The sequence below is a fragment of the Caretta caretta genome, chromosome 4 (genome assembly GCF_965140235.1).
Source record: "Caretta caretta isolate rCarCar2 chromosome 4, rCarCar1.hap1, whole genome shotgun sequence".
In the NCBI taxonomy this organism is placed as follows: domain Eukaryota; kingdom Metazoa; phylum Chordata; order Testudines; family Cheloniidae; genus Caretta; species Caretta caretta.
The window spans coordinates 90,609,726-90,622,509 of NC_134209.1; the positions used below are offsets into that span (position 1 = coordinate 90,609,726).

Sequence of the window (12,784 nt, forward strand, 5' to 3'; positions counted from 1 at the left end):
AGGGAAACAGAGACAGAGAGACACAACAGGTCAGTAGCAGAGTTGGGAACAGAGCCCTGGTCTCCTGATTACCAGTCTGGTGCCCTGACCATTGGACCATATTGCCTTTAAGTCCCAGTTGCTCTTTCTATCTGTGCTGTGCTGCAGTTGTCCCACAGTACTTCCCATTTCATTCACAATGTACAGGATAGTTCTTGATTCTAAAGCAAAGGCTAATCCCAGTTTTCCATTATGAGATGTGACACCCTTCACCCTCATCTTTCATCCTAAAAGCCCAAGCAGTGTGGATAAGATTAAAAAATGACAAATAAGAGGATTATTAAAAATTAACTATATCATATTTATTATCAATCCACAGGATAATTTGATTGCTACATGAGCTCATAAAAGCTATTTCACCTTTACAAAATTAAAAAAATGTGCCACAAGGATGTAATAACTGCTGATAACCCACCAAGAACTGAATCTTAAAATTATAAATTTGCTGTAGAAAAGATTTAAAAAAAAACAATTATATTCACTTTAGAATTTTACTTTGAATAAAATATTCCCCTGTATAAAAAATAAAAAAGCCTGCTCTGGTTAGAATTAGAGTATTTTTTTCTTCTTGAAATCTGGGAATTTGCATAATATCTCTGTAATATTTTTCTTCCTATTGTACCACGCGGCATTCAAGCATAGCAGATTAGAAACAAACACGAGAAAAGCAGTCTTAATGTGTGAAATCCATATAGGAAGGTTTACCTTCCTTTTCTTTCCCCTACTGCTCAAGGCTTGTTAGAAAGAATAGCCTTGGAAAAGAATAAAGATGGGAGGGGGCTTTGAATGTGCCATTCATTAGAGCAAGGTAATAAAAGGCCTTTTCGTAAGTGCTTTTTAATAAGGTGCAGAAGCAGACTGCAACGTTGCTAGTACTGCACTATGTACATATTCACAATAGATCTTTTTGTATTTAAAAAAAATTCCAGCTAGTTCACATTTTCTCTTCCATTCTGAGGCTTTCAGTTCCATCACAGCCTTGACTGCAAGAAGTGCAGCAACACCACTTCCCTTGTGGTTGTTGGTCCTCTTATGAAGTACTGGAACTTATATAAGTGGGCCAAAGTTCTGTTTTTCCTATGCAGTAACCTTGGAAATCCATCTGGTTTCAGGTATACATACTGAGGGCTGGAGTCCTGAGTTAAAAAGCTCCAGTACTGGAGTCGGACACAGCAATGTTCTATATGGTCAAGGCTTTCCCTTAGATTTGTCTAATGTGCGTCAGAGTTGCACCTCTTCTAGAGAGACATAAAATACAAAAACAAACCAAAACTAAAGAGACACAGTCAAAGGCTTAGCAGCTCTTGACTCTCGACTGGGTGATGTCTGATGTTTTCTTGATGACACTAGCCCGTGTCTCATGGTCTGGCCTGCTGCTGCTGGCAGAAGCTGAAGACACCACTTGTGGGAGAGGGATAGCTGGGAAGGGGGGCCAGGAGCTGTTGTAAGGCAGTGGGGAGCTTTCTTCTTTGATGGTGACCTGGAGGTCAGGCTTGTTGGAAGTCACAAAAGTAGCCATACTGGGAAGAATATGAGACGTGTTCCTCATACCCAGGTTGCTCAGATACTGTTTGCCTTCAATGTTTTTCTTTTGCCAATGAAGCCGACCCTGAAAAGAAAAAAAAACTGTCAGTGAATGTGATTTTGTAAACTACTCCTGCTAATATAACTGATACAGAGGCTGCTCTCTTCTCTCTTTCAGTCATGCCCTAAATTTCATTACGGTGTTGTAGCCAAATAAAGAACCATGTAGTAAGGAATGGCTACTAAAACCTGTGCTTCTAGCCTTTTATGTGTGACTTTGTGATTTCTTCTCCCTCCAATCCCACTCTCTGAAGTCTAGGTGTTCCTCTGCATAATTTACCCTGCTGATGGAAAACAAAGGCCATACTCTCAGTTATTCTGGAAAAATGGGCAGTGGGGCAAGGAACTCTGAGCTTCAAAGTTCAAAATTTCCCCCCATTGGTCTGTCAGGGGATTCCCTCCTCCTTGGAATGGGCAAGGGTTTCAGTCCCTGAATTCAGGGGAAGTTTGGTCACCCACAGAAGTCAAGTGCCTAAACACAGATGATGTCTTTCCTTAGCCAGCACAGAACAGAATCCAGTGGCTGTTAACTCTGCTAGCATTATTCTTTCATGGGCTATCCACTCGGATATCTACGCGGCCTGTAGGCGATCATGCCACAGAGATCTGCTCCATCCCCTAATGAATGCGGAACATCAGTGCACACCCAGGAGGGGAATTCTGTGAGACTGGGGAGCAGGGTAATCTTACTATAGAACTAGTGCTAAGCCCTGCACTGAGAAGCAAGTAGAGACATTTTTCATCCCCAGCTTGTTCAGACTGTCCTAGGGGTGTCTGCTGAGTTTTGTTCTCTTCCTGCAGCAGCAGGATGGAAAATATGGCCCACAGGACCAGCAATGTTTTAGGGTCACTTTCCTTATTCATGCCCTACTAAAGCTAACCCTCCTTCTGGCAGCAAGTAGCAGCTCAGCCGTACTCCAGCACACTACCCTGCAAGGTGCTATTTTTACATCCTTAGAGAATTTTCACTTCTTTTTATGGTATTAAATGTCATTAGCTGGGTAAGTGCTCCCCCAAGCTCCCCTCCCCCTTCAGGAGGATGAGAGATGAAGAGCTTATTTAACGTTCAAGTATGTACACTGAGAGCAGAGTTAATGTTGCTGCTCATTTTTGACTTCGTAACAGAATTCTCCCACCGAAAGGATTCCAACTTTTTTTTTTTTTTTAAACTGAGCAAGAAAAGGGTCTTGCAGGGAAGTCTTTCATGAATATGAAGCTGGAATCCTGAAGCCAAATTTCAGCCATGTCTCTAATATACATATGTATTTTTATGTCCAATTACATAATCTTCACATATAAAGCTGAGATTTACATGCACAAATAGATGTGCACGCATCTATTCAGCACATGCAAAATTAGAGCTGCAAATGAAAAATTGTTCCATGGGTTCTGTTAGGTCACAAGCAATAGCTCCACACAATATTTGGTGGTTATATATTATTTCCTTTGATTTCTTTTCATTCAAAGCATGAGGACAAACTCGTCAGTAAAGTTCAACATGCACCACATTTGCAAAAGTCTCCATCATCAAGATCACCATTTCCTGCTATTGTGTGAGCCCAGACAACATACAAGAAAATCCAAACAAGGCTGCTTGCAACCATGATAAAATACTAAGCTACCCAGAAAGCACTGAGCCATAACACACACGCATGCACAAAGCCCCTCCTGTATAAAGAAATTTGTTTCCACAGTTGACATCTCTCCAAAGCACATTTTTGATTTTCCTGTACAAATTAGTTTACTTCTAATTTTGAGAGATCATGAAGTTTGTGTGTGTGTGTGTGTGTGTTTTTAAAACAGACATCAACTTCATTCTACAAGCATCTGAACATTCGTCTCCATACAGCCCTCCCTCCACTATTAAAATTAATACTGACTGTGTAGAAATGTATTTTGGTGGGGACAATGGGAAAGAACCTCCACAATATGTGTCACTTTAGTACCTGAAGAATTTCTCCTGAGCACTATAAAACCAAGTGCTTACCTCTGCATTTTCTTCATCACTGGGAATACTGTCCGTCGTTTCACTTTCTGTTGGACAAAATGGAAGTAAAAATGAAAGTTGGCATCATTCTACCTGAAGTATCAAAATTCATCTAAACAGACAATATCCACTGCTAAGAAATAGGTCACTATAACTTCTTCTAGAGCTAGCAAAGATTAAAAGAAACACACAAATAAATAAATAAATAAATCAAACATGCATGGATTGACTCCAGACTTGTAACATGAGGCCTATATAAAACAGCTTGCTGAACCTGTGAGCACCTGAACAGAGTGAAATAAAAAAGGTTAACACGATAAACAAGCCTGTGCACTTAAAACAGGAAAATAGACTATACTAGATGTAGGAAATGTTAAAGAGAAGCAGATGCACAAGGGGCTTATCACTGCTTAATCTTATGGGCAAAAGAAGAGACTTTATTTTCCTTCACCACTGTGTTTGCTATCTTTTTATGGTGTAGCTAAAATGTTGCAAAATCCTTTCCTTTGCTTTATCACTGTTCACGACTGCACCCAAAGAGAGATAAAGATGCTTTCACTTGATAATTTCTATCTAAACTTTCAGCCTCAAGGTCTAGTCTTCTGTAACATATTTTGTTACTGCTACTATAGAATTTGTTCTCATTTACTCTTATTTCATCCTTCTCTTGCCCTTAATATCCCAACCCAAGCCCCTCCATCACTGAATCTCCACGCACATCCCTTTTATGATCCCCACAACTGCTGTACCTTCCTTGCCCCCCACCTATAATCATCCTCTCGATCACTGCACCTCCATGTACACACACTCCTGCCATCAGCTCCCCAAGCACTGTACCTCTATTCACACGCATGCACACACACCCTCTCCTCACCCCCTAACCACTGCACCTCTACACACACACCCCTCTCCTCATCCCCCCACTGCACCTCCCCCTCCCCACACACACCTGCCATAATCCCACCAACCACTGCACCTTCACACACATATACCCCTCCCATACTTCCCCTGAGCACTGTACTCACACATGCCTCTTATCATCCCCCCCCATACACACACAATGCCTCCACCTCCACACTTCTCATCACATCAGTGTTCCTGTCTCCTAACCCAAATGCACACACTGTAACTGAGTGGGGGTGAGTGGGCCATAGACACATACAGGGCTAAGCAAATAGATGGGATCATTGCATTCTGGAAAAGTCACTTTATTGCAGCATAACCTATCCACATGAGGGAGTTATATAAAAACAGCTGTAGCAGAATAGTTATTCTGATAAGGATTAGGACTTTGTACAACCTCACATGTGCTGACCTGGATAAACAGAGTTGCCGCAAGATGGTTTTTGCCAATTAAACCAAACTACAAGCTAGGAAAGGGAAGGCAGGAGAACAATCTGTATAGAAGATGAGGGGCACAATTTGGGAATGACATGGATAGAAAGAATTCATATGGAGACATGAAACAGATACTCCGATGTACAGAAATGTGTGGTAATAAAGAATTTTGTCATGCAAACAAGAAGGAATCTGTCCTCAATGTTTATATATTATCAAAAGCCTGAGCAAGAGAAGGTTCCAGCACTGGCAAGGGGAGAAGATCACTGGGATGCACAAAATTCAAAAGGAAAGAGAGGCTGCAAGACTATTTGAATTACTGTCAGCAAGATGAGGTAAGCAAAGAATGAGGCTAGCAAATGAGGGCAATAGGTGGGGGTTTGCTTGAACAGCTTCAAAAAGGAGGTAGATGGGTTTTTGCAAGAAAACATTTTTGTGTACCTCAGACCACTGTTTTGTAGCAGTGATAAAATAATTGTTATCATGGTAAGTCACTGCATAATGAGGTGGCCTTTTCACGCATACAATATGCACATAGGATGTATCAGGCACATCCCTTGTGCATTACTCTGCCACACCATGCTATTGCAAGGTCCAAAACAAACCTGGGACTCTTGAATGTTTGTACCATTTGGATTTGCACAGTGCAAAGTAGAGCCAGGAGAAGTGAGATTATCCTATGAATTTCAGGATTGGTGGCAGCCCTAACATAAAACGCACAGGGATTCCTATCCTGTGAATCATTTGTATGCTTAAAAAAAATCCTGGGCCAGATCCTTGTCTGCTGCCATGAAATGCACTCATGAAGTAGAAAGGTGGCATTAAGTCACCTTCATGTTTACCCAAGCCTGAACTAGCTGTGCACCAGGCTGATCCCCCGTCATGGAGTTAGAACATCCTGAAGACTCCCACAATTCCAGTACAACAGCTGAGAATCAGCAATGCAGAGGGACACCACAACTGTGCCTCATTTTCACGAACACTGGAGGATGTGCCTACTCTTGGGTGATCCTCCCATAGCCAGCATAGCTGACCATAGGGCTGCTTCATGACAATGGAGTGGTGCAAAGCAGATGCTGCACATCCGAAGATCTAGTTCCACATATTTTCTATGTACTCATATTATTTATTCAGATTCTTTGGCAGAGGTTAAGAGAAGCATTTTTGTCATGTTCAGTTATACTGGGAAAGTTGTGCAAGAAGCATTTGACAGACAGACAAATGTTTCTAAGGCCCGATCTTCCATTAGTAATACATTTTATAACATCCTCCTCCCAAAGCCCCGCTGAAGCTCGGGCCATTACAGACTAACCACAGTGGCCATGATGATCATATATCAGCATGTGACAGAGCAATGCTGGAGGTGATTCCAAGAGAACATGATGCTATTCACCCTAACATTAAGATAAAAATATTTTCTATAAAAATGTGTCTGGAACTAATTTGCCTAATGGTTGAAAGATAAAGCCACAGAGAGAGTAATGACAGGTTTCAGAGTAACAGCCGTGTTAGTCTGTATTCGCAAAAAGAAAAGGAGGACTTGTGGCACCTTAGAGACTAACCAATTTATTTGAGCATAAGCTTTCGTGAGCTACAGCTCACGATCCGATGAAGTGAGCTGTAGCTCACGAAAGCTTATGCTCAAATAAACTGGTTAGTCTCTAAGGTGCCACAAGTCCTCCTTTTCTTTTTTAGAGAGAGTAATAAGTCACACCCAGACCAATATAATATTAATGACCGTTTAAAATGATAAACATTTCTGTTTCTACCCGTGCCCTCCGAAGGCTTGTAAGCTAGTTGACAACCGTGCAAAAATGAAGGGCATGTTGTGTCTCAGACTGTTGCCACCTTTCAAGTATGTTTAGATCAGTAACTGTCCAGCTTTGCCATTCTGCAGACCTCTGCAACAGAGACAGCCTCCCCTCTGCAACTCCCAATTCCACACTTGCACAGTGACATTATCATCAGCTGAAGTGCCTAGAGGCTCCAGCCCCTTTGTGCTAGACACTGTGCAGACACATAGCAAAGAGACAGTCCCTACCCCAAAGAGTTTAGGCCCAGATCCTTAAAGTTATATCGGTGCTAAATCCCATTGATTTCAATGGGAGTTAAGTACCCAAACACCTTTGAGGATGTGGGCCTCCATGTCAAAGTATCTATAGTGCTCAGTTCTGTGGCCCATCTCCCAATTCTCCACCATGTCTATCTGTTCTGAGGCTCCACAAACTATAACTTTAGAACCACTGAGCAAGAGCACTAGTGGAATGTTGGCAATGTATTTCCATCCACACCCAACGAGACTATGAAATACTCAGTCTAGATTTCCTTAGTCTATATTTGCTTCAGGCACCTTAGAAACTAAAGCTTTCAAATGTGCCTTCAGATTTAACAAACTACATTTTGTAATGATTACGATCACTACATTTCAATATTTTGGTTGATTAAAAATAAGTAATAATGAAATGTAGTTTAGACTATTCAGGGATACATTCTGCTAGCCCTTCTCATGTTAAAAAGCACCTTTTTCCAGCAATTGTTCCATTGAAGCCACTTGTGGAACAAGCTTCTATTCACACAAGTAAGGCTAGCAGTATCTGGCTCCTTGTTCCCTGTAATTATTACATGGGACAATCCATGGGACAATTAGTAAATGTGAATTACATGCAAATGGACAAAATATACTGTACATACTACTTTTCTTGCTTTACAGTATGATAAACGTTAAAGAAAACTGGAGTGAAAAGTGGGAGATACAATATGTAAAAATAAGGCTGTGCAGGGAGAGAAGGGGAAGAGAAAACAGGCCATTATGCTTCCCGGTCCTCTTAAAATAGGATTCATCTGTAATCCAATGATAGTGACTAATCAAGAGAAATCGTGGGATGAAGAGCAAATGTGATAACTCTAAAAACAACATCAGTTCTATAAGGCAGGAATAGTAAACACTGTCAACTTAAATTTGGGCCAATGTTTACATGTTGTAAAAACAAGCTTTTATAAAATGTAGAAATGTTTCCATATGGAAAATATCCAATGAAAACAGTTGTTTTTAAACAAACATTCTCCATCAGCATCTAAAGCCCCAAAACTGCAGCACTAAGAATCTGAAAGCGATACTAAAATGTCAAAAAAGTGAAACTAACTTCATTGATTTTCAGTTCAAGCTGAGAGAAATACAGAAAGAAAAAAAAAACAGTATAAATAGTGGCAGAAACACTGGATTTTTAACTGTCTTTCACCTTTTATAACCAAAGGTGTTTTAGAGAAAGAAACTTGCTTGCAGCATAAGGAGACAAGGTGAGTGAGGTAATCTCTTTTATTGGACCAACTTCTGTTGGTGAGAGAGACAAGCTTTCAATCTACATCATTTTAAGTTGACACTCTCTAATTAAAGATGTGCATCCTTAACTGATTTTGCACCTACAAAGGTTTACTTTCCATTAGTTACTTAATTGCCATTAGTTAAATTCCATTAGTTACTTATGTTTCCCTCCTAAGATACATATTGCTTTCTGGCTTCCCAGTGTGAAACTAGGGAAGATACTTGGAAGTATTCAGAGGGGAAAGTAAGCCAGTACGCCCCGGTACAGCGTACCTGTAAGAGCCGGTGCGCCGTACCGGGACCGACTTTCCCAGAGGGCAATTTAAAGCCCTGGGGTAGTGGCGGTGGGGCTCTGGCGGGGATTTAAAGGGCCCCAGGGCTCCAGCCGCCGCTACTGCCCCAGGCCTTTAAATCCCCGCCTGAGCCCTGGGGTAGCAGTGGTGGGGCTCCGGAGTGGATTTAAAGGGCCGGGGCAGTAGCAGCGGCTGGAGCCCTGGGGCCTTTTAAATCCCCGACAGAGCCCGGCCACCGCTACCCCAGGGCTTGGGCAGCAGGGCTCAGACGGGGATTTAAAGGGCTTGGGGCTCTGGCAGCCGCTACCACAGCGGAGCCCCAGGCCCTTTAAAGCTCTGCCAGAGCCCCAGGGTAGCAGTGGCAGCTGGGAGCCCCCAGGGCTCCTCAGTGATTTAAAGGGCCTGGGGCTCTGCTGTGGTAGCGGCAGCTGGAGCCCTGGGCCCTTTAAATCGCCCCCGAGCCCTGGGGTTCCCAGCCGCCTCTGCACCTGGTAGCTCGGGGGTGATTTAAAGGGCCCTGAGCTCCCAGCCGCCACTACCGCAGCTGGAGCCCTGGGGATTTAAGGCCCTGCCTCTTTAGGTTAAGGCCACGCCTCTTCTGGTTGAGGCCACGCCCCCTGTTCAGGACTCCGGCGTACCGGTAAGTCCTCTAACTTACTTTCACCCCTGGAAGTATTAGAACTCACGTCCAAAAAAATGATCAGTGAAGTACAAGGGTTTCAGAATCTCTGTCAACTACCCTAAGGTACAAAGAAAAGAAACCATCCACCACCTCCCCAATGGTGGTATCTGCCTAATTTCTTAGGCCTATGTAACATTCCAGCACTACCCGGTGAGCTCTTCTGAATCTTGTGAAAGTTCTTTTGACTTACCTGCATAGGAGGAGACTGGGGAGATCTGCAGAGGGTACAGCTGACTTATGCTGAGGGGCTGCTCATCACACTCTGTTGTCACCTCTACTACTTGGCAAACATCAGGAGGATTGGCAACTATCACCTGCTCCTCAGTACTGCCATCAAGGTGGGGGTGTCCTACAACTCCATATCAGAAGGAAGAGATAGGTTATTGCAAGACTCCCTGATTTGTCAGACACATTGAACTGTTGCATTAGTACAGAGGAGGGCAAACTATGGCCCACAGGCTGGATCCGGCCTGTGAGCCATTTTAAGCCGACCCGCGAGCTCCTGCTGGGGAGCAGGGTCTGGGGGTTTGCCCCGCTCCAGTGATCCAGCCGAGAAGCAAGGTCGGGGGCCACTCCACACAGCTCCTGGAAGCTGCAGCATGGCCCCGCTCTGGCATAGCAACCGGGGAGCAGGGACGGGGGGCCACTCCACATGGCTCCCGGAAGCTGCAGCATGCCCCCCATCCCACCCCAGCTCCTATGCGCGCCAATGGCTCCACTCCAATGGTCCTCTCCAGGGCTTCAATGGGAGCTGCAGGGGCGGTGGCTGCAGAGGAGCAGTGTGCAGAGCCACCAGGCCACGCCTCCATATAGGAGCCAAAGAAGGGACATGTCGCTGCTTCCGAGAGCCGCTTGAGGTAAGCGCTGCTCGGAGCCTGCACCCCTGAGCCTCTCCTCACGCCCTGACCTCCGACCCAGCCCTGATCCCCCTCCTGTCCTCCAAACCCCTCAGTCCCAGCCTGAAGCACCCTTCTGCACCACAAACCCCTCATCTCCAGCCCCACCCCAGAGCCCGCACCCCCAGCCGGAGCCTGCACCCCTGCCCACACCCCAACCCCCTGCCCCAGCCCTGATCCCTCTCCTGCCCTCCAAACCCCTTGATCCCAGCCCAGAGCAACCTCCTAGACCCCAAGCCCCTCATCCCCAGCCCCACCCCTAGCCGGAGTCTGCACCACTTCCCGCACATTACTCCCCCACCCCAGCCTGGAGCCTCCTCCTGCATCCTGAACTCCTCATTTCTGGCCCCACCCCAGAGCCCGCACCACCAACCAGAGCCCTCACCCCCTTCTGCACCCCAACCCCAATTTTGTGAGCATCCATGGCCCACCATACAATTTATATTCCCAGATGTGGCCCTTGGGCCAAACAGTTTACCCACCCCTGCATTAGTAGTTAAATTGTGGTCTTCTCACTACAGTTTCTGTGCTTGCCTCCATGCCTGACTGTTTCTAACAAGGCTTCTAAGGAAATTTTGGTTGATATTTTCAGTCTCTAACACCTTTAAAGCTGCCACCTTCCTTTCCAGTTGTCACCACTGGAAATGCTTAAGCAGATGAGTAAGTGTGGCCCACAGCCAGAGGTAGCCCACAGTTCCACAATGCAACCTGTAGCTATGCTAATCTTTAATAGAGAATTCAGGGCTTGCCAGAGTATGCAGGGCTCCATCTTTATCAGAACATTACTTGCTAGAATCAGTGATTACTGTAGGCTGCACTTCTGTATTAATGGTGATGGGTAGCTGCAATACTTCCCTCTTAATGTCAGACGCAGCGCCTGGCAAGTTGCCAGTGCTTTGCGGACTTTGGATGCCCTGATACACATCAGGTACTCTAAGGCACAGTGATTCAAAACTCATTTACAGACAATGGCCCAAATTAATCCCTAGGTAACTCTACTGACTTCAGTGGTTTTAAACAGGGAATGAATCTGGCTGAGTTTCTCCTGGAGACAGGAATGAGGCAGGGACTTCTTGCCATCCCCTGCAATATCAGCTACAGTATGTAAAAAGCAATGTTGAGCTTGTTAGCCTCTAAGCACCAGGGTCTGTGACTGAAATGTATTTCATGATCTTTGCGCTGCAATTTGGTTAAATATTAACAAAGGAGTTTCCCACTTCGGCAGGTAAATGCTGCTCCACACCTTGGTTAGAAAAAGCTCCATTTTTTTTCCTCTACAAAGTTGAGGCAGCCTGTAATATTCTGCAATTTCTTCATTCAAGGATCCCAAAACACTTTACAGACATTAGGTAAGCCACACAACACAGCTGTGAGACAACTAAATATTTTTACACCTGTTTTACAGATGAGTAAACTAAGGCACCCAGAGGTTAACTGACAGTGAAACAAAGGTAAAAGCCAGGAAGAAAACCCTGAACTTCCAGACATGTGTTCAACCCACAGACAAATACTTCCTCTTTGTACAACTTCTTTATCTCAACAATATCAACATAAAACAATTACACTAATAAAATGCACCCTCTGTCTAGTAAATGGAGGGGGCATTGTATTACAGAGAGCATATCTATGGTATGTGGTCTGTCCCTCGCTCCACTAGGAAAGGTTTTTTTAAATGAACAGGGATTCCAGCACTGATGTGAAATACATTTGCTAAGCAGAAGTTGTGCACAAATATAAATCTAAAATAACCAGCAGGTGATAAAAAGCTCAGGGTTAGACCTAGTCTCGTGAGTGTTCCTCAGAATTCACAATCAAAGACAAAAGATAAAATTATGTTCTACTTTCATTTGAACACAGCGGGTCAAAACTCCTTACTCAGGCAAAAGTCTCATGATTTCAATGGGAGTTTTGTGGGAATATGTGCTGCGGGATTTGGTTCAGAGTGATTTGTGACTAGTGATATACTGTTAGACTGAAGGATTATAAAATGATGGATTGCTTTGCCTATTTTAAGGAATAGGAATTGCCATACTGGATCTGATCAACAGTTCATGTAGTCTGGTCTTTTGTCTCTGACAGTGGCCAATATTGGATGCTTCAGAACAAGCTAAAAAGTAACCAAAACACATGTAGAAAATTACACTATGTTGTAACAGGAGGGTTGCAGGGGAGACATTTCTTCTAGCCCCAAACTGGTGCGAAGATTGTACACTGATGTATGACAGATTTACTAATTCTTCTCAGAGATGACATAACTGCAGATGCTATTCTTATTAACAAAAGTGTTAAACAAGCATTTTTTCCCATTTAAATTAATTGCATATAATTTTGTTCTGTAAAATGACAAGTAGCTAATCTGGAAACCTCCCCAAACCAGTATTTTATGAAGCAATCCCAGCAGTCATAACTTTAAACAGACATTGACTAGGCTCTTTAAAAGGAGCCTGATTTAGAATTCCTACCACTTTGCTCTAGATACTTACTTCCACTGTAAACAACATTCCTCCTGGTACTGCAGCAAGCTCTCAATAAGAGCAGAGAGGATGGAAAAAACATCCCGTGTTCATTATCAGTGTGAAACTGCGGTGTTGTGCAATGCTGTCTTATTAAGAACACTGCCTTCATGGCCTTATCTTTCTCTTC

The 12,784-nt window shown here is 43.9% G+C and overlaps 1 protein-coding gene across 8 annotated transcripts in view; it reads right to left on the minus strand.

Annotated features, from left to right (window-relative positions):
- Positions 1-316: 316 nt before the first annotated feature.
- IRF2 (interferon regulatory factor 2) overlaps positions 317-12,784 on the minus strand; it is a 64,447-nt gene continuing 51,979 nt past the window's right edge. For 7 of the 8 annotated variants that reach the window (XM_048847922.2, XM_048847923.2, XM_048847920.2 and 4 more), the window contains 3 exons: positions 9,436-9,600; positions 3,611-3,657; positions 317-1,648 (listed from right to left, as the gene is read on the minus strand). In XM_048847922.2, the coding sequence (XP_048703879.1) occupies positions 1,334-1,648; positions 3,611-3,657; positions 9,436-9,600 (527 nt within the window). In that variant the 3' untranslated portion in view covers positions 317-1,333. The remainder of the gene's footprint in view (positions 1,649-3,610; positions 3,658-9,435; positions 9,601-12,784) is intronic. The other variant, XM_048847917.2, reaches the window with a different exon arrangement.